The sequence below is a fragment of the Condylura cristata genome, unplaced genomic scaffold, assembly GCF_000260355.1.
Source record: "Condylura cristata isolate star-nosed mole 26May11 unplaced genomic scaffold, ConCri1.0 scaffold00021, whole genome shotgun sequence".
NCBI lineage: Eukaryota > Metazoa > Chordata > Mammalia > Eulipotyphla > Talpidae > Condylura > Condylura cristata.
Window position 1 is genome coordinate 29,226,820 of NW_004567122.1, and position 25,022 is coordinate 29,251,841.

The following is a 25,022-nucleotide window of genomic DNA, read 5'->3' on the forward strand; positions in this document are numbered from 1 at the left end:
TGGCCAGTTGTAAGAGAAAGCTTCTGGAATCCCAACAGTGCCTCCTCACAAAGCCAGTCCTGAGTGTGAGGATGAAAACGAGAATAACACATAGGTTGGACAGGCTGCTGGGTTCCATCTTCCAGTGGGTTTTGGAGTTCACTGTCATTTCTAATAATTTCCAACAGAAAGCGTGGCAATCACATTGTCTTACTTTTCACTTCTCCCAAGCAGGGAGGCCTGGCATTGATCATGGAAGTTCAGAAGTGTTCTGGTTTCAGCAGATGAGCCCAGCTTATTAATCTGGGATACAGAGTCCTTTAAATTGCAATGTCCTTTGCAACGCGAAGGATTTCTAGCCGTCCCTCCTCACTGCAGATCATGCAGTGCAGAGAGTACTTTCATTCTAATGAACCAGAGCTTCTCCTTGAGGCTCAGGCCCCATTTCTTAGCTCCCATCACATATCTCCGATCTGCATTAATACTCACAGAAACAGCCTGGTGCTGCACACCAAGTTTGGACAGCAAGAAGCAGTTTTACCCAAGAGTTTATATATGATCAGGAAAATTGCCAAAGGATGTAGGCAAGAGAAAAATGCTTGTTTTTACCACCATGCAGATAACCCATCTAGAATATAACCCAGAAAATTATAGTTGAACAGTATTCTGGATAATACCAAGTAGATTAAACTATCCTTCAACCCAAAGCAAATACCATAACCTTGAAGAAAACCAGATGTGAATGCTGTGATCTATTAGGTAATAAATAAAACAGTACCAGTAATGCTATAAAAACAGACAATAGGCCTGACATTTAATGGAGTTAGTGTTGCCTCTATTTAGTGTCACTGTGGATACCTCATCTTTGCCATGAAATCCATAAAACATGTGACTACATATTCATGGACAACTGGAGAGGGACTTTCAACCTGTCAAGTCAGTTTAATCATGGCCCATTTTCTTGCAGTATTGAGATTGGGGGTGGGAGACCCTTGCTTTTTCGTGTATATAGCAAACCTTTCCACAAGCCTGTTTGGCTCCCTTTATAGTGTGAACCCTCTCTATCACTCGTTGGGTATCAGAGAGGCCCCTGCCAAACCAGAAGTGTAGACCTAGCTGGGCTACAAAATCTGGCTATCTGTGGAACCGCTCCTCTCCCCAGCAGGGAGCACTTTTTCCCTACTACCACTCTTTACCCCACCTTTACCACCCACCCACCTCCTGACCCAGTGGAATGCCACATGTCTGAACCACGCTAGACCTGCTGCCTGCACCGTGGGTATGCATCTGAAAAGGGAAAATCTACTTTGGAATCAGTTTGAGTATAGAACATTTCTCCCATCCCAAAGAAAACATGGAGTACAGGCAACAGTGAGCTACTGTTCCTTCCAGGTTCAGATTCAAGACAACACGGGCAGCTTGATCCTGGCAGCTTATCTCTACAGGAAGGCCCAGAGATTTTTCTGGCTTGAGCTCAGAGCCCAGGCAGCATTTCACCTTTTCTTTGTCACCAGTGGGAAGGGCTGCCTGCCTTTGCCACATCTCATTTTGTATTCAGAGAGGGTCTTGCTTCTTAAGACGGGGGAAGGTGTCCTGAGTGGATGCAGAACTGCTATTGGCAGAATACGGGGGCACAGGTCGAGGCCCACGGGCATCCTCAGGAAAGATATCTACTTTACCATCCTGGCTAGGTTGGTAAACAGGAATAATCTTGAGAAACAGGAATAATCTCATACTTTTGGCTTGATAATACGCTCACCATTAGCTCTGCCACGAGCAGTTTTGTTTCTCATCTCCCTGGGCAGGTGTTCTCACTCACAGAAACAGAGATAACATGTCTACTTCACAGAGTTGTAAGGAGACTAAAGGAAGAAAATATACGTGAGAGTCCCTGCTTCATACTCGGCACTCAATAAATGCTGAATACATGAAAAAGCAACAGCAGGGCCTTGGATTAAACAAAGTGACTACAAGAGCAAAACCCCTCAGCTTCCCAGCCTTGAAATGAAATGAAAAGAGGAGCTTTCCCCTCATTCATCCTTTCTTAGGCTTCAGCAAACAGTCCAGTTGGGCTGGCCATGCCTCCCCGTAGGTGTGACCACTGTACGTCTGGGGGTGCAGGGACTCATCTTAAATGCCATCCTGCAAGGGGAAATGGCAAAAAGAATATTCTCTGGCTCTGAGATGAACCGAGAACCTGCACTGAGAAACTGAGACCATACACTGGTCTTCAACTTCCTGCCTTGGCTTCCTGCCGATGAGTTGTCCAACTGCCTTACTTAGTACCTTTTAATTTCTGGACCTTCTACAAGAAAGGGTTAAGGAAATAAAAGAAACTCAAATCAGGCAGTTTGCTAATGCTAGTAATTCTGAACAGAGATTAGACAAATGGAAAACTATAACTACAACTGTTCACATTTCTCCCCGTTCCCTTTAGAAAATGGAAAGTTGAGTAGGAGTGTTTCAAAGGCTGAATCCTGGGGGAGCTGATGACTCTTATGGAGGAAGAGGTATAGATTTTGGTGTACACTGTAAACAACTGTTATGAAGCTGCTTTGGCTAAGCCTAGGAATGACTGAATATTGGGACTTAACTGAAGAGGTAAGAAACAAAAATAGGAATCCACCTGTGATGCCTGAACTACATTCCTAGAGGCAGGGTGGGCAAGGGGCAGGGGGCTGAACGCCACACTGCCGTTTATAACTCAGTCTAGATGAACTGTTTCTGGCCCCGGAGCCAACCCCATGGAAGGATTCTGAAATGCCCAGGCTGGCTCCTTGCTCAAGCTCCTTCAGCTCTCCCCACCAGAGTTAGCAAATTGTAAAATGTTTGGTATTTCCTAATTTTGTTTTATAAAATGGAGTTAGGAACAGAAATAGTAACAGGTAGCAAAACCCCAACCCTGCGTAGGACTATTATCCTCTCAGCCACCTCTGCGTAGGTCAATGAGTTTGGAAAGTTTTTCACAGTTTTCAAGTTTCAGCGACTCTGCTTTCTGTTTCAGTCGTTCATCTCTGTATAATCCTGCCAAATTTGTCAACTCTGACTCTGAAAGAGAAAAGAGGGAACCAGCTCATGAGCAGAATCCAACTCTTGGTTTCACATCAATATTTCTGGAATCAAAGCTCCTTTTGCTATGTAATGTTTTTTTCTTTCCATTAAATTTAAGAAACATTTATTCAAGGAACATCTTGGACCGCGACACCTGGCTCTGAGGATTACAGGACACCTGTGATCCTGTAGTCTACAGTATCTGTGCTCTATTACAGATGCACCGGCCTTAGTTCTTATCAATAGAACATTTGGCACCAGACTTAGGAAACCTGCACGTGTGCAGTAAGAGGAGACTGCCATGGCCTTCCTACGGATGGCATTCAGATGGCAGTTGGGAGAGAATGGAGTCCACTCGTCCTTTCCTGTAATTTGAAACAAGGACAGCTGCTCCGTTCTTTGCCTTGTGTTGCTGGATCATAACTCACATGTGCTGACCAACACGGCGCCTGCCTCCGGTGCCTCCGGTGGGCAGGCCATCGGTTGCTGGTGGCTTTCTTCATTCCCTCACCACATGTGGGGTCCCTAACTCAGAGGCTATAAAAGGCAGCTGGGCGCTTATCTAAATTTTTAAAAGATATTTTTATTTATTTATGCATACAGAAATGGGATATAGGCCAGAGGTGCAGGACTCACCAGAAACAGAGTGGGGAGCAGAACAGGCAGATCTACAAAGTACACTGCTAAAGGGAGCATCGGCAAGATAGGAGAGGTCTGCTGGTCACAAGGATCACCTCAGGGGTGGGGATCGAACTCGCACTGAAGCAGCCATGGCTTGGATTAGCTTTGCAGTACAGTGCTCCAACCCGCTGCGCCACCAAGACAGGGCCCGCAGCTGGGCTCTTTTAAAGGTGAAATCATCTGGATCCAGTGACCTCTGTCTCCTTGACTAACTAAATCTTATTTTCTCTTCATGGCAGAGAAGGTCATTCTATTTTTAACCAGAGTATAATCTCTGCTGTCTTTCCTGACTCAACGGTGCTTTAGCTTTTTTTTTTTTTTTTTTCTTAATTCTTTTGTAAAATTTCAGGGACATTCTTGGGAAGGAAAGCCTGAAAAGCACCTCCAGAGACGTGTTGTGTATTAACAGGATGGCATGCTTGGATGGGTACGTGTGGCTTGTGAAGCCTCCGACAGCAGGCAGCCACTCAATGTTTAAAAGACCTTACTTGTGAAAAATGCTATTTTAATCATTTTGAAATATGTCTATCCATTCTTAATCATCTTGCTGACAGATTTTGTTTTTTCTTGGTGGAACCAGAAGCACCTGTCTGATTAATCAGCAAACTGCCTGGAAACAAGAATCAAGACTTAGCCAAGGGGAACAATGGGCATTGGTTTCTGAATAAGTTTCTATCAACACAAAACACTGTCTGGCATTTCTGCTCACAATGATTCTATTTACATCAAGAAAGGCCCAAAGTGCAGATTAAGTGCAGGACTCCAGGGTGAGGGGTGGCTATGCATGAGAACCACTCCTCTACAATGGAGACCCAGAGGCCTGGCAGTTGCTTGGCAAGCAGCAGGTCTCCTAGGCTCCAGAACAATGTGCTTTCAGGGCGGTGGGGTGGGGGTGGGGGTGGGGGTGCCCTTAGCGTCTGCTCGCCAGAACTTGCCTCGGCACAGGCACAGTCAGGCACAGTCATTCTCACAGGTGATGGGCTTCGTGGGGGATCATGTGCTGCACCCAAATGAAGCCCCTCTATTCCTGCATCCTGCTCAAAGCTCAGCACTAATCCTACTCCCCTGGTTTCTGTGCATGTGGGAAACCATTCGGGAGCCTTCTGTGAAAATAGTCTATGCCTTTGGTACCCTGGAGTCACTCACATAGTATATGGAACACATCTGGTGGTTGGTTGCCTCTTTCTTGAAATCATTTCCTTAGGTGGCTTTTTTTTTTGTTTGTTTGTTTACTGAGCTTCCCTAAGTGCCTCATTGCCTCAAATCTCATTCCAGAAAATATTAAGGGCTAGTGATTCTTAGCATTTCAACACAGAAGGCCAGTGCAATGAGCTGATGAAAGATAAATGCACATATATGAGTGCTTTGCTTAGAACATCACATTGCTTTACATAGAGTTCAGTGAAAGCAGGTTTCAGTCAACCCCTGGACCCCTGCTCTAGGCAATGACCTTGCACAAAATTAATGTTTCCATGAACAGTGTCCTACCACGCTTCAAGAAACTCCTCTCTAAGCTGCCAGTGAATCCTTTTGACTTTCAGTGAACAAAAGGTCAACTCAATGAATATTCTACTTTTGAAAAGTCCTGTTAATACTCAGTAACTTTTAAGTAACTAAAAAATATAACAAAGCCACCAATTCAAAACAAAACAAACAAAACAACCACCACCACTGGGGTTGGCAGGATCAAGAGAATACCTTTTCTTCTTTGCAGAATGCTTTCTTAGCCCTGCATCCCACTGCCATAAATGGACAGAGCACATAACCTTCAAGGTAGATTTCCTTAGGCAAACTGCCAAGTGAAATACATTTCAGAACCTCTCCCAGAAATACTGCACAGGAGCTCAGATCGCAGTCGTGACAGCTGCAATGCCCCAAGAGATCCTGAGAGACTCACCCCATGAGTCATGCTGCATCCAGCCTAGCAAGAGGCCTGGGCTCCTCCAGGAACCAGGCACTTACTATACGCCAGGCAACAGGGTCCTCCCTAGTGGTGCAGGGGTTGAAGATAGCACGATCAAGTTATCGCAGTCACTGCAGCATGCGTTCAATCCCAGGCCAGGGAGCTGACCCACCTGGGGGAGGTGACCCACATGGCTCAACAGACCTATTTCTCACATGGTCCCCATCAGCAGTATATTTCAGTAGACCCACCTGTTCTGCTCCCCACTCTGCCTCTGGTAAATCCCACCTCTGGCCTACACCCCAGTTCTTGTATGCATAAGTAAATAAATCTTCAAAAAAATATGCCAGGCACCACACTTAGAGTCGTAGCTGCCCCATACATACATGGTTCTATAATCCATACAACCCCTCTAGTAAGAAGTGTATTTATCCCCATTGCAAAGTCTACGCCTCTACCCACTCTGTTGTCCTGCTCCTGAGCCTGGTAAGTCTGTCTCTACCAGTCAGGGTGAGGATGTCAGCTCAGCCCGCAGGCCAGGAGGCAGTTTCTGCCTGTTAACTTATCCATTCCAGCCCAGTGGCACGGCCACTTTCCTTGGTATCATGTTTATTATTTACTCGCAGCTGTGAAGGAGTAAACAGCACAATTAGTGCTCATAGTAAGGGATTACCCATAGAGGTTCCCCAGATTAAGCATTCTCAGGAAGTGCAGAGAAAAGAAACGAACAAAAGAGTAAAAAAAAAAGACAATGGCTATCTTGGTATAAACAGCTTCCATTCGGTATTTTGCCAAGAGGGAACTTTGTTCTCAAGCGGGTTTATTTTTACAACCTCCAAGTACTAAATTTAACCTCGTTGGCAGCACCTGCCGCGGGATCCGGAGGGCAGATGCTGTTCTCAAATGGCACTTGGGCACTGTGGAGGCTCCAGACAGCCACCAACATTCAGTGCCAGAAATAGATGATTAAGGGGCGTGTGCTGATAACCCCCGTTTGGAGCTTGTGGGTACATGCATCATGCTTACCCACTGCATTTTTATTCATGCCGTAGCCCTGAAACTAGGCCTCACAGGGATGCGAACTAAAGTCTAGAAGCCACCTTCGGTCTACTCTTTGCCATGAGCTCTTTGCATGGTTCCAGCTGGTGTAGCTGTGGAGGAGTGTGTGAGGAACATGAAATGCAGATTTTCATCCAGTTTTTGCAGAAAGCAACAAATTTCAAAACCTTTCAGTGCTCAAGACAATGAGGCCTTTTAGGACACAAACTAGATTTCATCGATTTGGATCCGCTTATATACTTCCTTGAGTCTAATGGCTTTTTTCATCTTGCTCCAGAATTCCTTCCTGATTTTTCAAGTTTTGGAAAACTACTTTAACAGCAAGGTAGGGTCCTGGCCTCTTTGTTGTTGTTTTTGCAATAAAAAGGCAACTTCCTCCTTTTGCTCAGTTCCCCTAGACTAACTGCCCGCCAGGCTGCTAAGGCACCTGTGAGTCCAGCTGGGCTTTACCCTACAGAAATAGAGGGCGAGGTCCCTAAGGGCTAGGGTTTGGATGCCAGCCCTGCTCTGGGATTCTTAATCCTCTCCATTTTCATTGCTTTGCAGTCCCGAGACTCTTCTCTTCAAAGGACATTTGTTGAGCACCTGTTCCGAAACAAGGATTGTGCCAGGGGCCTGGGAAACAAAATTAGTAAGACGTGGTTCTTGTCCTCAGAGAGCCCACAATCCTACATGTGTCTGTGAAACACTAACGTGCTTTAAGAACACAGGAGATTAGCTTGAGGGTGGGGTTGGGTGCATGATGGGTTAGTGAGAGCTTAACAGCACTGTCTGAAGAACTAATTTTATCAGATTCTGTAAGATGTTTAATAATACCTAGTAATAAGGTTTAAACAAATGAGTTAGGGCCCTCCCTGGTGGCACAATGGCTTAGGCCACGGCATCGTAAGCTAGCCAGCAGCAGCCACTTCAGTGTGAGTTCGATCCCCAGCCCCGGAGGTGATCCACATGGCACAGCAGACCTCTCCTGACCCGCCCGCTGCTCCCCTCAGCAGTGTACTTTGTCAGTCGGCCTGTTCTGCTCCCCACTCTGTCTCTGGTGAATCCTCTCACCACCCGTGCATATCTGGCCTATACCCCAGTATTGTGTGCATAAGTAAGTAAATCTTAAAAAAAAAGTTAGAATTTGCTTTTAAAAAATTAACCAGTCAAGTTTTATAAGATACAGTTATGGGAGTGTGTGTTGTGTGTGTGTAATATAAATGGGCTAAAATGCGAACCTTGGCTGAGAGACTGGATTCCTCCTGTGATTAGCACTCCACACTAACACTCACTGGAATGATAAGCCAAGTGGCACTGTTACCCTGCTATCTCCAGAAAGGGAAACAGGGTGGAAAGCCTGCTCATACCCCCCCTTACTGAAGAGAGTTATTACTTTGTCCTGTGTGACCACAGTGGACTGGAGCAGAGGGGAGGAGGCACTCACTTAATACCAACAACCTACAAACCTTTGGTCTTGCTCAAAAACTTAGACTGGATCCATCAGATATCTATCAAGGGAATGTGGGATTAGGAAACCATGGCCCAAGCCAATTAGCAGTGAGAACTTGACAGTGACCCTTGCAATGCAGTAAGGGCCCATGAGGGGCAGAGTTGGGGAACTTGGGAGAGCAGCATGGAGGGCAGTAACCGAAATAAGCCATGGAAAACCAAGGCTATGAAGGAGGAGAGCTTGAGAAACACAGGAAGAGGGCTGGCAGGCAGGAGAATGGAGAAGACGGGTAGACATAGGTAGAGACTCAGACAGACAACAAGTGCTTACAATTTCCAAATCCTAGCCACACATATCCTATCAATAAACTTCCTTTTGTTATAAAATCCTGATTGGGCCTCTGTCCACATAAACACGTGTGACTCAAGTAAGGAAAGGGGAACCACGAAACTGGGGATGCTTCAGGCTGGGAAGCAGGGTCACCAGATAATACTCATTTGGAGCATCTTACTTTGTTGTTTCTCCTTCCAACAACTTGTCTGGATATAATCAATGTAATCCTTCTCTATCATCTTCTCCAGGTCACGGAGAGATGCTCCTCTGTAGGCCTTGTCGAAGTTTTTATCCACAAAGTAAGGCACCTGCAGGTTCTGCGTTTCTCTGGAAATGGTGTGGCCCAAGGTCCTGAAATCAGCAGAGAGGCTCAGGTAAGCTTGTTATTTTGAGCAATATCACTCTTAGCATTGGCCTAACAGATAGCATCACCACATTCACCGCTTCACAGGAGTGATGTAGATACCACTTTCCAAAAGATCTGGCATTTATTATTTCTCTGACAAAGTTTTAAGTGTAATGTCACCATAACTGCTATTATATGAGCGCATTCATACTGGGGGTTCAGTCTCAGTTTCAGTTACGTTATTCTATTAAAGGATTCACCTCTTTTATACTACTGTTTAAAAAAATATTATTTATTTATGCATACAAAAACTGGGGCATAGACCAGAGATGTGGGGGTGAGAGGATTCACCAGGGACAGAGTGGGGAGCAGAACAGGCAGATGTAGTGAAACACACTGCTGAGGGGAGCAGCGGGCAGGTCAGGAGAGGCCTGCCCGTGGTGCCATGTGGGTTGCTCCCTGATCGGGGATTGAACTCATGTTGTAGTGGCTGTGATAGTATCATAATGCTGCGTCTTAACCCCTTGAGCCACCGGAGAGGCTTCTCTTTTTTACTACTTTTGAGGCTAAAAGTAAATGCTTAAAATTCTAAATTGTATATTGCATAAGACCTAACATAGTAATTGGCATGGAGTAAATGCTGGTTGAATGAATGATTAATGTTATAGTATTTACCAACAACCAAATAGCTTACACCAACTTTGCATCAATTTTCAGGACATGAATAAAAGTACTTCACACATAACAACTAAGTAAGAACTGCAAAAACCTCAGACAGAGGATGTCAATGATGCATCTGGGCTAACCCTCTGTGAGTCTCAGACATCCAATGGTATCTGGTGCTCAGAAACTTTAAAAGGCCTGGGTAACTGCATTCTAACCATACGGAAGTATAAAAGAGAGCTAAAATTACAACATGACAGCAATGTGCAAAACCCTAGCTGATTTTGTTCAAAATGAACAAATACCATCTTAAGAGAGTTTTCTTTGGCCTTTCCCAGCCTTCTCCTTTGATCTCTTCACTTAGAGAGCTTGTGCAGTGTCTAAGAACGCAGGCCATTTCTGCTTCCCCTTCCTCTGGGGAAGCTTCTCTCTGACCCAGTGGCCTGAGAAAGGAGGTGGCAGAGCATATGGAGAAAAATAGCTACTCAAGAAATAGAGGGAATCGGGCCAGGGTGACATGTTAACAGTGATTTCTGAGTTTCAACATTCTTCTTTGTAAAAGAAAGAGAGAAAGGCAGCCTAGAATGATAGTCTTTAGTCTACAGTGATCAACAAAGACTTATGTATTACCCATGATTTTCAAATTTTGTAAGATTTTTGTCTATTAAGCTATATTCTTTTTTTTCTTCCTTTTCTTTCCTTCTACAAAATTTCTTTCCTTCTGCAAAACTACAATGATGAGTAATGATTCATTCTTCAATAATAAACTAAAAAAATAAATCTAGTGATCCTCAAACCTTACTATAGAGGAGCAGGATTATCTAGAGAGCTTGTTAAAACTCAGTATAGCTGGTTCCTACCTCCAGAGTTTCTGATTCAGTAGATAAGGCCCAAGAGTTGTAACCTGTTGCCATTTGATGCTAATGATGCTGGTCTGAGATGAAACTGAGAACTGGAATTAGTTAAAATAATCAATTGGAATAAAAAAATCTGATCAAAGCTTGTAATTTGCACGCATTACAAACATTACAATGATTTTCTGTATTTTTAGCAAAAGCAAGTATATGACATGACAGCAATGTGTAAAAAAACCCAAGCTGATTTTGTTCAAAATGAACAAATACCATCTTCTGCGAGTTTTCTTTGGCCTTTCCCAGCCTTTTTCTTTGATCTCTTGACTTACAGAGCTTGCCCAGTGTCTAAGAACTCAGCCCATTTCTGCTGAGTTTTGACTATAGAGCCTTATCATGAATAAATGTGCTGTTCTTGCAACAATTTAAGTTGAAAATCCACTGATCTCAGCTACATGTCGCTAGACACAGTGCCATCAATCTAGCAAGCGCCACAGAACCCTTTCTAACTCTAACTTGGTGTGATAAGGATTTAATCTGAGCACAGTCACTCCATTGATCCTTCAGCAAATGGTTGCTGCTATTCTGCAGCTGACCGAATGATGTCACTGTGCAACAAAACAACACGTGTCCTGACTTACAAGGACAACCACGGACAGCATTTTTGAATCTCTGTATTATTTATCCAGCTGTTCCTTTAAACCAGACAATTAGTGTTTTACACAATGAAAAGTGAAGCAAAATTTCAGTGATGTACCAGCAAAACCTTTAAGTCTTTCATCCTCCAGCTTATTAAGAAAGATTTCTAAATATTTGACTTACGATTTATAGAATAAACTATATGGGGGATTAGCAGCCAGCAGTTGAGTAATGACAGATATAATAACAATCACCAGAACTGGAAGTAACTGGATAAATGCAGAATAAGTAGTCTGAAAAAGAAACAAATGTTGACTGTAAGTATTTTCATCAACAGTAAGCTTAAAGAGAGAAGGGGCCCAGTAGACTATGATGGATTACTGGGGCTTTGGTGGTGGGCATGGTATGATGACATATACTTGTAGAGGTATTAGTGTGTGTACTACCAAAAATATATAGATGTATACATTTTACAGAGCAGAATATATAGAAAGAATAGCAGTGTGTGTGTGTGTGTGTGTATACACACGTGTGTGTGTGTATATATATATATATATATTTGGGCTTTATGCAGTATATTCTTTGGGAAAACTAGACTAATTTTGACAAGCTTTACACACACACACACATACAGTGCTAAAAACCACTGTAAATCAATAAACATAATTTTAAAATAAAGCTTATCAAAATGAGTCTAGTTTTGCACAAAGCCCAAAGCTTTTCTGGGAAGACTGTACTGTCTACTGAAAGTATACTGAGGGTACATAGTAAGAGACCAAACAACTCTTATCCTCTCTACTGAGAAGGCTGAAGGAAGTCCACCCACAACACTCAGTAATCCTTCTGCAGCCCCCTTTTCTAAGACCCATAAAGCCCATTCACACACATCTGGATGAGTCTTTTCAGTGTCTCATCCAGTCTACACTGGATAATTTGACTCATGGCCCATGTTAGGATCATGTATCTCTCTTAACTTGGCTACAGTTGACCGGGGCAGGGGGCGGGGGGGGGGACATCTAACCTTAGAAGGGATCATTACATTCTCGCTCCTAGGAGTGTGGGATTAACATTTATCACCATTCACTGTAAGGTAGGCACTTTTAAAAGGACAGCGAAGAAAGGACACATATTCATAGGCACCATGTATAGACTGACCATTGGCAAGGAGAAGCAGAACAAGTCAGGCTGCTTAGAGAGAACAAAGCAGATACAGAGAGGCAGGAAAACTGGAGACAGTCTGGTCCCAAAGAGTCATGGGGCACATAGGTGCAGAGCACCTGACAGCACGCCAGCTCCCGGGCCCCGTCTGTCCCGAGGCCCAGCTGTGCTCCTTGCCCTTGAGCTTCATGACACTCTTTGGTCCCTTACCTTAAGTATGCATTACTTACGAATTTTTTTTTAAAGATTTCTTTATTTGTGCATACAGAACTGGGGGTACAAGCCAGAGGCTCAGGGGCGGTGAGAGGCTTCACCAGAGACAGAGTGGGGAGCAGAACAGGCAGACTGACAAAGTACACTGCTAAGGAGAGCAGTGGGTGGGTCAGGAGAGGTCTGCCACGCCATGTGGTCACCTCCGGGACAGGCGGGAATCGAACTCATGTGGAAGTGGCTTTAGCTTTTCAGTGCTGTGCTGTAACCCACTGCGCCACCAGGGAGGGCCTATCCAGCTCTTCTTACCAGTGTCTCTGCAATGTAGCTACAGCTGAACTTCTAACATTTGGTCACACACAACAAAGGGCAGATCAGTATAAGTGTGCAGGAGCAGTCGTTCTTTCCTCGTAAGTACCTGGGGTTTATCTTCTTCCTCTTCCTTCTGGGTTTGCATCCGCTCATGTCGGTGCCGGCGGTGGTAATAGTGGGTATCATCAGTCACGTTTGAAAACATATGAATATTTCCTGGAAAAGAAAACAAACCAACCAAATACTAGGTAAGGGGTGTGACAAAAACACCTTCTTTGCCTTCCCAAGGCCCTTGCCCCCAACTAGGTTCTCTGAGGGCAGAGTATTGTTTCATTTTATCCAGTAGTAGAACAAGAGTATGGAGGCCAAGTGAAGCAGCTGAAAATGGAATGTGCTTAGGCCTCTGGACTTTATTTAAATAGTCCTTTGTCACTAGTAAGTGAGAGAACCCAAAAGGTAGTAAAGAAAGAGCATTTGGCTATGAATCTTGTCTGACATGCTCATGCCTGCTTCCTTGCCAATATTGGATTATGTCACTAAGTATATCTAATAGTGACTCATAAAATTCAATTTACTTCCTGGAGATTTAATTAGCTCAACTTCCAACTCTCTGGGGATACTTTCCTAACTTTTCTCTTTATATAGCTGCTATTTTGCAATAATGACGGGCATTTTGTTGGTTATTTATAAAGCACTTAAAAATATCTAATCTTCATAGCATAGCAACCCTGTGAGGTAGGTATTATCAAGTGAGGAAAAGGGGAAAAAGATCAGAGAGACTAAGTGATTTGGTCACAACCATGGAAATCTGGAAGTTACAGATATCTCAAGCCCAGCTCATCCCATTCCAAATTCTTGGTGTTTTCCATATTTATTCATATCCTCAAAGTGGAGCTTCTGATATATGTATGTGTGTGTGTGTGTATGTATATATGTGTGTGTGTATATATATATACATCAAACACATAACTTTAACAATGTATTAATAAAATTTTGGGCTATTAACCTGTAGGAAAATGTCCTCCAAAGAAGACATTGAATAGTTCTTCTGGAGTGATGTCAGCTTCGAAATCCCTGTAATAATGATACGGTCTGGCTCGAGGGGTAGTGAAAGTCACTTGTTCATCTCCATACTCATCATATCGTTGTCTCTTGTCAGGGTTGCTCAGGACAGCAAAGGCATTTCCTATTGCTGCAACCAAAACAAAAAAACACCTCAACACAAAGTCTTGGCTGTAGCTGAGGGCAATCACAGAAGCAGCCATGATGAGCCCAGAGTTGACTGTGCTGGATAATTTCATCAGGCCTAAGGAATGGAGCCGGGGTCTAAAAAGGTCCCCTGAGCATATGCCCTTGATATTTTCCATATCTCCTTTAATAAGAAACAAAACTAGAATCAAATGAAGTTAAGAACTACTGCTGAAATGAGCATTAACTCCTAATCAATAGCCCTAAAGCCACCCCAGTTTTTTCTGGAAGTCAGGACTCTCCCCCCTCCCCTAGGCTAAGCTGCCACTCATTGCAAGTCACAAACCTCTTGGAAAAGTACCACCCACTGTGCAGGAATTCATCAATAATATTTTCATATTCTACGTGGCTTATTGTTAGATATGGTCACATAAGTAGTGCATTCTAACTTGAAATTAGAAATAACTCCTGAATAACCAGTAGCAAATTTCTAAGTTGACTAAAAACAAAGTCGTCATTCATCAGTCTTATTTCATCTTATTTTAGAAAATGGTCTTTCAAAATTAAGAATCTCCCAAAGTATTTCAAATATTTCAATGGGGGATCAAAGACTGAATAAATTTATATGCTTCCTATCACCTTTCCTCCCTATGCAAAAACTTGTAAACTTTGTCCAAATTCACTTAAACATATAATTAGTGAAATCTCAAAAAGAAAATCATATAAGACATTCCCACCTCCTATCTCTAAGTCAGTTAACATTATTAGAAACAGCCAGAAAGAGCATTTCTTTATGATTCTTTTAGTTAGGGAATTATACTAAACATTTACAGCAATAAAATAGGTAAGCAGAAAAAAAAAATCTAAAGAGAGAGAAAAAAAATCTAAAGAGAGCTCCTTAAAATCATATACCTTGAAATCTGACAAATTTCTCAAAGACATGTAAATATTCTGAGATACCTTACACGAGGACATAAGAAAATATGGGCTATCTATTGGTTTCCTTTGGATATGGAAGGGAAAACTGATTCAAAATGGTACATCAACAAAAAATGTGCCACTGAGGTAAATGTTGACTTTTCTAGTGCTATCATTTTTAACTTGTTCTTAGGAAGATTTCAAGTATACATACAATTTTTAAAAAGTACAATAAACACATGCATATTCTTCACCTTGATTCATCAATTATTAGCATTTGCCACACTGCTTTCTGCAGCTCTATGCATGCATGCATGCATGCATATAAATTTGCTTTGCTGACAATTCATGCCCAAATATTTCTGCACATCTCTCCTAAGAGAGACATTCTTATTTTTTACAAAATCATTATCGGGCCCTCCCTGGTGGTGCACTGGTTTGGGGCACAGCACTGCAAGCTAGCCATAGCCACTTCAATGAGAGTCGATCCCCAGCCCCAGAGGTGACCCACATGGTGCAGCAGTTCTCTCCTCTCTCAGCCACTGCTCCCCTCAGCAGTGTACTTTGTCAATATACCTGTTCTGTTCCCCTCTCTGTCTCTGGTGAATCCTTCCACTGCCCCTGCACTTCTGGCCTATACCCCAGTTCTGTATGCATAAATAAATAAATCTTAAAAAAATTACCCCAGCTAAGAAAATAAACAATACTATGAAGCTATGCAAAGTTCATATGTTGCATTTGGTTTTAAGTCTCTTAACTTTCTTTTAATCTAAAGTCTTCTCACCTTTTTTTTTTCCTTTCATTATATTGATTTTTTAAAAGTGTGGGTCAATATTCTTTGTTGAATGTCCCATGGTTTGATTTTTCCCTTATTATTAGATTCAAGTCAGACATTGTGGCAAGAATGCCACGTAAGTGCTGTACAATATGCTATTATATTATTCCAGTATTGGTGATGATAACTGGTTCACCTAGTTAAAGAGGTGACAGCTAGATATCTCCATTATAAAGAATTAGTTAAATATTCTGTGGGTGATATTTTCACTCCAAATGAATACCTGGTAATACTATTCAGTAATACTATTACCTGAGTTACCTGCTGGTTTTAGAATCCACTGATACTTGAACTAAAGACTTCAGTGGAGAGGAAGCTCTTAAGATCGTTATTTATGTTTATGGGTGGGTCCAAAATATTTTTTAAGAATTTATTTTTGAAAGTATGGAAATCAATGGAAAACAGATTTGGTGTAAACTTACATTTATGGTCTTTATATATGGTCCTTTTCCATAGGATAATGTTAGTAACATATTTCATAAACAAAGAGTTCCATGGTCGAGAATTTCGGGAGTGCTGTCCAGACCCTAATTGTCAGAGGCCACCAGCCTCTAAGGTTCTACAAGTGGAATTATATCTTATTTTATTCATGATGCCACCTGGCACATAGATACTCAATAAATATTTGCTGAATCAATGAATGGGTAGTTTCAAAATGCATTACAAAAAAAAGCCAAATATTATTTTCTAAAAGATATTAAGGTAAATGAATGAAGATAGGAGGGAAATTTGCTGAAAATCATCATTTAAGTAAAATAGTAGTTAAAAAAGACCCTCCTTGTGACCTAATAAAACAATTACAGGGAGACTGAAAACAACTAGCTGTGACCAAATATCACAAGATGTGCAGAATTAAGTATCACTCAGTATCAAACCTTTGAAAGCCTCTGTTGCTCCAGGAGCACAGTTCTTGTCAGGATGAAATTTCAGGGCAAGTTTTCGGTAAGCTTTCTTAAGCTCTTCATCACTGGCATTTCTCGAAACTCCCAGAATTTCGTAGTAATTTCTGCATTTCTTGATCCTAAAAGCACATCAGGAACATGAAGGTCTACAAAATCCTGTTTTGTAGAATTAACTGCAAATAATTTGTTGATACTCTCCTCAAATCTGTGAATTCCAAAACAAACCTAAAAGAAAATTCTTGAATACATGAATGAAACATTCATTAACAATGTCTTCTGACCACTGAGAGCTTAATGCCTCTCAAAATATTTTTACATCTAACTTTAGTCTTTCCACGTCCTGCAAAAGTGTGAACAAGTATGAGAATCCTCATATTAAAGTGCAGGGAGAGATACATCACAGGAAAGCAAAGCTAGAAGGGACACTATTTTTTTTTTAAAACCACCCTACCCTCTTTTCTTAGCTATCTTTTTCAATGTTGTTTTAAAATGTTAATATATACACAGGTAGAAGAAAAATATTCACCAGTACTAAGCTGGTGAAAAATTTTCCTACTTCCCTATCACCCATCCGAATGACAACTACTGTTAGTTTTCTGTGAATCCTATGTAAAGGTGTATAGAGAGATATATAGAGACCTCTGCTTTTTTTCTCACCTAAAAGAAAGCATATTATAATCACCTATCTGTATATAGTTTTTTTCAACAATTTTATCTTGAAACTTGATCCGTAACAGAAAGATGAGAAGTAGGAGCTTTCCCTGGTAGCTCAATGGGTTAAAGCTCAGCACTGTGAAGCTATCCACAGCCACTGTAGCACAAGTTTGATCCCTGGCCAGGGAGGCGACCCACATGGCACAGCAGATCTCTCCTGACCTACCCACTGCTCTCCCTCAGCAGTGTTTCAGTACATCTGCCTGTTCTGTTCCCCACTCTGTCTCTGGTGAATCTACTCACCCCATGCACCTCTGGCCTATATCCCACTTCTGTATGCATAAATAATTAAAAGCTTAAAAAAAGAAAGGAAGATGAGAAGCATAAGATAATAGGCTAGAGTGGCAGTTCTGAACTTTTTATCTGAGAAGCTGTATATTCTTAAAAGTTATTGAAGGCACCAAGGAGATTATGTTTCTGTAAGCATATTAGAAATGAAAACAAACTTGTAAAACACAGAGGATTGATATATTTATCATATAACCTCTGAAAAACTATAATCACAAAGGAGTGGCAGTGAAAAAGGCAAATAATGTGTTTATATTACTGTGAAAATTATTTTAAACTTGCAGAGCTCTCCCAAAAGTCCTTGGGGTTCCCAAACCACACTTTGAAAATTGATGGACTACATCAAAAACTCTAGAATAAATGCCTTGTTTGGGATCTAATCTTTCTGTGTACTTAAACTCTGTATCTTGGTGTTGTCTTGAAATGGTTTAATAATTATACCTACATTTCACAGAGGTGTTGTTGTGATTGAATGAAGGATCATTAAAATGCTTGCTAGCAACTGACATAACTCTCAGCTATTATTATATGTCTACCATATTCTTTTAAAAAGTAATATATTATTGTATTTAATAGGTTTTATAGGTCCCTTACTGATGGGTATTTACATGTCTCCAGTCTTTTGCTGCTATATGATGCAGTTGGGTAGGCAGCGTTGAAGATTGATGTAGTGTCAGAGAACCCCAGCCCAATTTTCAATCCCCGCTGCTCTTATAAAATAATTAGGTAATAATTTTGTTGGAGCTGCAGCTCACATGTCACAAAGTTCATTCCTTAAAATGTACAATTCATTGTTTTTTAGTATATTCAGTGTTGTGCCACTATCACACATCTAATTCCAGAACATTTTCATCACCCCAAAAAGAAACCCCATACTCATTAGCAGTGACTCCTCATTTTCGTATTCCCCAAAACCTGGCAACAACTAATCTTTCTTTCTTTAGAAATATTCCTATTCTAGACACTTTATATAAAAGGAATTACAGATGTGACTTTTCAGTGCTTTTCTCACACAAGCATAATATTTTCAGGGTTCATTCATGTTGTAACATATCAATACAATATATCAATACAAAGCATAGCAACAATATAATGCAAAGTATTCAATGTATGAATATTCCTCATTTTGTTTTTCCACTCCTAAGTTCATGATGTATGGATGGTTTCCATTTTGGAGTTACTATGAATAAGGCTCTATGAACATTCATGTACAAGCATTTGTGTTTGTATGCTTTTATTTCTCTTGGTATGTACTCAGGCGTGGACTGCTAAGTCCTATGCTATGTTTAACCTTCTAAGGAAATGACATACTATTTTCCAAACTGGATGCCATTTTATATTCCTACCAACTATCTAACAGGGCTCCAATTTCTCCATGTCCTCAGCAACATTTGTTATTGTCCATCCTTTTAATTATAGTCATTAGTAGATATGAAGTGAGATGGTATCTCCTTGTGGTTTTGATTTGCATTTCCTTAATGATATTGGGCACCTTCTTTTGTACTTATTACCTGTTCATTTATCTTCTTTGGAAAAATAGCTATTTAAATCTTTGTTGACATTTCAGTTGGGTTGTTTTTATTGTTGAATGGTCTTGATGCATGATTTGAAAATATTCGCTCCCATTAAAAAATATATTTATTTTACTTATTTATGTATACAAGAGCTGGGATGTATGCCAGAGGTATACAGGGGTGGTGGTGAGAGGATTCATCAGAGACAGTGGGGAGCAGAACAGCAGCTCTACCAAAATACACTGTTGAGGGGAGCAGCAGGTGGGTCAGGAGAGGTCTGCTGTGATATATGGGTCAGCTCCCTGGTGTGGAGCAAACTCATGCTGTGGTGACTGCAGTGGCTCGCCATAATTTGACAGTGCTGAGATTTAACACCTTGGGCCACCACGGAGGCCCCTATTCTCTCCCATTTATTGAGTTGATTTTTTACTTTCCTGATGGTAACAAAAGTTTTTAATCTTGAGGAAAATCATACCTATTTTTTCTTTTGTTCCTTGTGCTTTGGATATTGTTAAAAAAAAATTGTTGCCTGGTTCAATGTCATGACGATTTACATTTGTTTTTAGAGTTTTACAGTTTTAGCTTTCACATTTAGTTTTGAGCTAATTTTTATATTTGTGTGAGGAATGGGTCCAAGTTCATTCTTTTATATATGGATATACAGTTGTCTTAGCATTATTTGTGGAAGACTGTTCTTTCTCCCATCAAACGGTCTTGGCACTCTTGTTAAAAAATCAGCTCGTCATAAATATAAGGTTTTATTTTTATACTCTCAGTTTGTATTCCACTGATCTACAAGTCTATTTTGTGTTAGTTCACACTGTTTTCATTTCTGTAGCTCTGTAGTTAAGTTTTGAAAACGGGAACTGTGAGTGTTTCAACTTTATTCGTCTTGGTTATTTGGAGTTCCTTGCATTTTCGTATGAATTTTAGAATCAGTTCAAAAAATTTTTTAAAGATTTATTTATTTACACATACAAGAACTGGTACAGGCTGGAGGTGGGGGTGAGAGATTTCACGAGAGACAGAGTGGAGAGCAGAACTGGCAGATCTACTGAAATACACTGCTGAGGCAAGCTGCGGGTGAGACAGGAGAGGTCTGCTGTGCCATGTGGGATGATTCCCTGGCCAAGGATTGAACTCATGTTGCAGTTGACTGTGAAGAGCTTCATAGTACTGCGCCTTAACCTGCTGTACCAACAGGAGGTCCCAGCTCAGCTAAAATTTCTATTTAAAAAAAAAGCATCTGGGAATTTGACAGGGATTTTGTCAAACTCTATTGATCAATTTGAGGATTACTCCCATATTACCAATATTAAATATTCCAGTTCATGAACACAGGTTATCTTCCCATTATTAATTCTTTTGATCAAATCTTTATGGTTTTTATCTTAACAAAGGAAGATAAGCTTATTATTTTGTTAAGTTTATTCCTAAGCATTTTATTCTTTTTGATACTGTTATAATGAAATTGTTTTTCATTTTCAGAATTTTTATTGCCAAAATATAGAAAAACAATGACTTTGGTATATTAATTTTGCAACTGTGCTGAACTCATTTATAGTTCTAATAGTGTGTGTGTGTGTGTATTCCCTGGGACCTTCTATACTAGATCTTATCATATGTGAATACAGGTTTACTTCTTTTTAATCTGGATGGCTTCTATTTCTTTTTCTGATCTAATATGCCCTGGCTGGAATCCAAACCACAGTATTGAAAACATACTGTCTTGTTTCAGTCCAGTTCCTGATCTTGGAAAGCATACAGTTGTTTACCATTAAGTATGATGCTAATTGACTGTGGATTTTTTGTTAATGGCCTTTACCAACTTGAGGAAATCCCCTCCTATTCCTAGGATGTTGAGTATTGTTTTCATGAAAGGATGTTGGGTTTTCAATCAAATACATTTTTGTACCTACAGCAGATAACCACAAAGAGCAAAAAAAAAGACTGTGTGCCTTTTGTGCTTTATTTTAACACGGTGTAATACATTGATTTCTATGTGTTAAACAACCTTGTACTCCTTGGATAAATGGTCAAGGTATAAATAATCCTTACATTTTTATATGCTGTTAGAATCTGTATTCATAAGGGATATTGGCTGATTATTTTTCTTGTGATATCTTTGTCTGGTTTTGGTTATAGGGTAATAGTAGCCTTATAGAATGAGATGGAAAATATTCCCTTGCATTTTCTTTAATAGTTTATAAAGAATCAATTCCGTTTTCTCCAAGCATTTGCTAGAATTCACCAATGAAGCCACCTGGGTTTGGGTTTTTCTTCATGGGACGTTGTATGATTATTAGTTCAATGTATTTGCTGTAAGTCTACATAATTTTCTGTTTCTTTTTGAATCAGTTTCATTAGTTTATATCTTTCCAGGAATTTATCTGCTTCCTCTAGGTTATTTATGTTGTTGGAATACAGTTGTTTATAGTATTTTCTTGTAATTCTTATTATTTACATAAGATTGGTAGTGATTTCCCTTCATTTATTCCTGATTTTAATTATTTGAGTCTTCTCTTTTTTACTTGGTCATTACAGTCAAAGGTTGAAAGCTTTTTAATATTTCAAAACATCAGCCTTTGGTTTTGGTGACTTTTTCCTGCTGTTTTTATAATCTCTATTTTCTTCATTCTGCTTGATTGGTTTTAGTTTGCTCTTTTTCTAGTTTGCTTGGGTGGAAGATCAAGTTACTGATTTGAAAGTTTTTAAAATATAAATATTTGGCCCTCCCTGGTGGCGCAGCGGGTTAAAGTGCAGCACTGAGAATCTGAGGCCGCTTCCGCATGAGTTCGATTCCCGCCTGCCCCGGAGGTGACCACATGGCGTGGCAGACCTCTCCTGACCCGCCCGCTGCTCCCCTCAGCGGTGTACTTCGTCGATCTGCCTGTTCTGCTCCCCACTCTGTCTCTGGTGAATCCTCTCACCCTCCACGTCTCTGGCCTGTACCCCAGTTCTGTATGCACAAATAAATAAATCTAAAAAAATATATATATATATATAAATATTTATAACTATATATTTCCTTTTAACTAATGCTTTAGCTGAATCTCAGGTGTTTTGGATATGTTGTGCTTTCATTTTTAGTCATCTCATAATATATTTTCTAATTTTCCTTGTGATTTCTTCTGTGACCTATTATTTAGGAATATGTTGTTAATTTTTCACACATTTGTAAATTTCCTTCCGCTGTTAAAGGACATATACTATATGACTTTAATCCTTTTTAACTTATTGAAGCTTGTTTTATGACCTAACATGACCTACCCTGGAGAATTTCCATATGTGTCTGAGAATGTGTTATTCTGTTATTGGGTAGAATGTTATATAAATGTCTGTTATGTATAGTTGACTTTCTCTGCTTCTCTTACAGTAGAAACAGGACAGTTACTTCAGTTACACCGTAATGCACCGTACACCTAGCTTTGTTTCTAAAGCTACCAAACCATCATGTTTCAATAATAAAAACAACAATAAATATAGCAGTCAAAACTTAAATAGCATATATTCTAACCAGGTACTCTACATAAAATAAACCATGTATTTTATCCCACCACAGGCTCACCTTTGTACCCCAAGCAGCTGTTCCTCAGTGTAAGTGGCATTCCCCTCACCCTGCCGGGTCTGGTTCCACTCGTTCTCAGGCTTCTTTTCCTTTTGTGCCTTCATGCAGTTACAGCAACCACAGGGGTCATGACTTTCAGGAGGTCTGTCTTCTGGATATTTATTTCTTCTAATTGCATCAATGTAAGCTACAAAGTAATAGCCCTTCCATTAAGCCTCAGTCTGACTCGCAGGTCACCTCTGTTACCTACGTTAGCTATCTGTGAGACTAAGCATCCATATAAAGTTTTTTGAGAGTACCATATAGAAACACAGTGGCAATCATGAAAAACTTATAAAGTCAGAAACATAAATGCATAATAATGTCCACCGAACCTACAATAATCAGTCAGCAAATAATCTTATTTAAAGTCAGAAAAAAGGTTTAAGAGGCATTAGTCCCATATCCTGTTTTTAATGCAACACAGAGTATGCCTCTTTTTTTTTTTTTTTTCTTTTTGGTGAGTCAGCACAGTTTAATAATGTATTTTGTACAGACTCGATACAAAGTACTCTGGGATACCTATTTTTCTGTGGTCCATGGTCAGAAATGGCACTGCTCACCAAGTAATGCTTTTTCATTGCAATGCCTCCCACCACGAAGATTTATTTATTTATTTTAAATAAATATTTTTTGAAAGATTTATTTATGCATACAGAACTGGAGTTCTGTACATGCCAGAGGTGTAGGGGCGGTGAGAGGGTTCACCAGAGACAGTGGGAAGCAGAACAGGCAGACTGATGAAATACACTGCTGAGGGGAGCACTGGGTGAGAACACGAGAGGTCTGCTCCCCATGTGGGTCACCTCCAGGGCCCGGGATAGAACTGGCATTGAAGCGGCTGTGGCTAGCTTGCAGAGCTGACTTTGACCCGCTGTACCACCAGGGCCCCACCACTAAAATTTAAAGTAGGGATAAGTTCAGTTGTCCTAAAGTAAAAGTCATAGAACTAATGTGAATCAGATACTTGATGAGAGTAGTGCAAGAGGTTTTACTAAGCACAAAGAGTATAGTTTAAAGGAGGAAAATTAGAATAATCATGCAGAATGTAATAAGGGTTCTGACAATACAGTGAATGAAGGCAAAGGTACTCAGGTCGGGCCTGGAAGATCTAGGAAAAGCTTTAAAAACACCTTTCTCCTGTTCACATTCCTTAGTGACTACCCATAGAACTCCTTTTCCAAATTTCTCACAGGCCCAGCCTGTCTCCATCTAATCCCTCAACAAGGGCTCCTTTGTTGTCTATACTCTAACCACACCAACTGCTTTCAAGTCAGCAATGCTTTCTCTTTGCTCTGTGCCTTTGCATATGCTTCTGCTTCTGACATTCATCCCTCGAAGTCGCCTAACTCCAACGCCTCCTTCATGTCATCATATGTAATACTTTCTCCATGAGGCCTTCTCTGACACCCAGGCTGGTAGGTCCTTGTCAGTGTGATCCCCAAGCCTACGACCTTGCTGAATAACCTAGGACTTACTGCTTTGTACTTGGCTGTTTACTTGTCAAGTTCCCTTAGTGGACAGAGAGCTCTGTCACATCCCTGCTGTGAGATCAGCGTAAAGCCGGGATACATAATAAGTACTAGATAAATAGTCTGCCTGATTAGGATGAACCAGGCCTGCCTAGCAGTCCAGATAAGGGGTGCAGGGATAAGACCAAAATCCGAGGGCCAGGAGGCGCAGTTTCGCTGTCAGAGTAATGCGTGGATAAGCAAGTTGCAGGAGACGCACTACCGGCTGACCCACCTGCAAGCCAGGCACGGGCGGGGCCTGACCTGTGGGCCCAGGGCGGGCATGGGCTGGGGCAGAGCAGGGGGCCTCTGGCCACAAGTTGTCGGGGTTGACGCCGGGCTCTGGGCCGGGTCTAGTTAGTGCCAGCGAGCCTAGTTTCCTGATCACGGCCCACAATCTGGGAGGTCCCCCACCTCGTCCGGAGCCCTACTGAGGCTCAGCATCTTCTCAAAGGCCTCCATCCTTCATCTCACACCCGGGTTCTCAGCCCTCAGGCGCCTTCAGGAGCCCCCATTCCTAACCTCTCCCGCCTCCCATCTTGTCCCACCCTCCGATCAGGATCTGGTACCTTCGGTCCAGCGCTCCCCGCTGCCCAGGGTCGCTGCCATAGCGGTTCCCAGTTAGTAGGTCAGCTGAGCCTCCCCCGCGCCGGAGGCTGAAAGGGAAGGGGGCAAGAAACGTGGGGCATGCTGGTCATTGTAGTCCAACCCATAAAAACGGGGTACAGTGGACTACAACTCCCGGCAGGCTCCGCGCGAGGGGACGCCGGCGATGCCGCGGTAAAAAGAGACTCGACCCTTGAAAGCAGGCGGGTGGGTTCCGCTGCAGCTGGTGGCTGCGGGGCTAGCGGCTCACAGCGGGAAAAGGCGGCTGCTACGAACTGCGCTTTTCCTCATCGGGACTGGGGATCGCGACTTTGACCCCACC

The 25,022-nt window shown here is 41.5% G+C and overlaps 1 protein-coding gene across 1 annotated transcript; it reads right to left on the reverse strand.

The window, feature by feature from the left end:
* Nucleotides 1-765: 765 nt before the first annotated feature.
* Nucleotides 766-24,790, reverse strand: DNAJC18 (DnaJ (Hsp40) homolog, subfamily C, member 18). The gene is made up of 8 exons (XM_004686790.2): nucleotides 24,664-24,790; nucleotides 22,545-22,731; nucleotides 16,434-16,579; nucleotides 13,624-13,809; nucleotides 12,724-12,833; nucleotides 11,121-11,230; nucleotides 8,617-8,789; nucleotides 766-3,027 (listed from the first exon to the last, which is right to left on the reverse strand). Exons 1-8 carry the CDS (start codon nucleotides 24,701-24,703, stop codon nucleotides 2,903-2,905), a joined length of 1,077 nt encoding a protein of 358 aa, XP_004686847.1. The 5' UTR covers nucleotides 24,704-24,790; the 3' UTR covers nucleotides 766-2,902.
* Nucleotides 24,791-25,022: the final 232 nt, after the last annotated feature.

Excerpts from the sequence above, each read along its gene's own strand:
- DNAJC18 (XM_004686790.2), bottom strand. The coding sequence starts at position 24,703 with ATGGCAGCGACCCTGGGCAGCGGGGAGCGCTGGACCGAAG. Across the intron at positions 12,834-13,623 it reads TGGAGGACATTTTCCTACAG|GAAATATTCATATGTTTTCA; the intron begins GTTAATAGCCCA and ends TTTCTTTTCCAG. Across the intron at positions 8,790-11,120 it reads TATAGTTTATTCTATAAATC|GACCTTGGGCCACACCATTT; the intron begins GTAAGTCAAATA and ends TGCTGATTTCAG.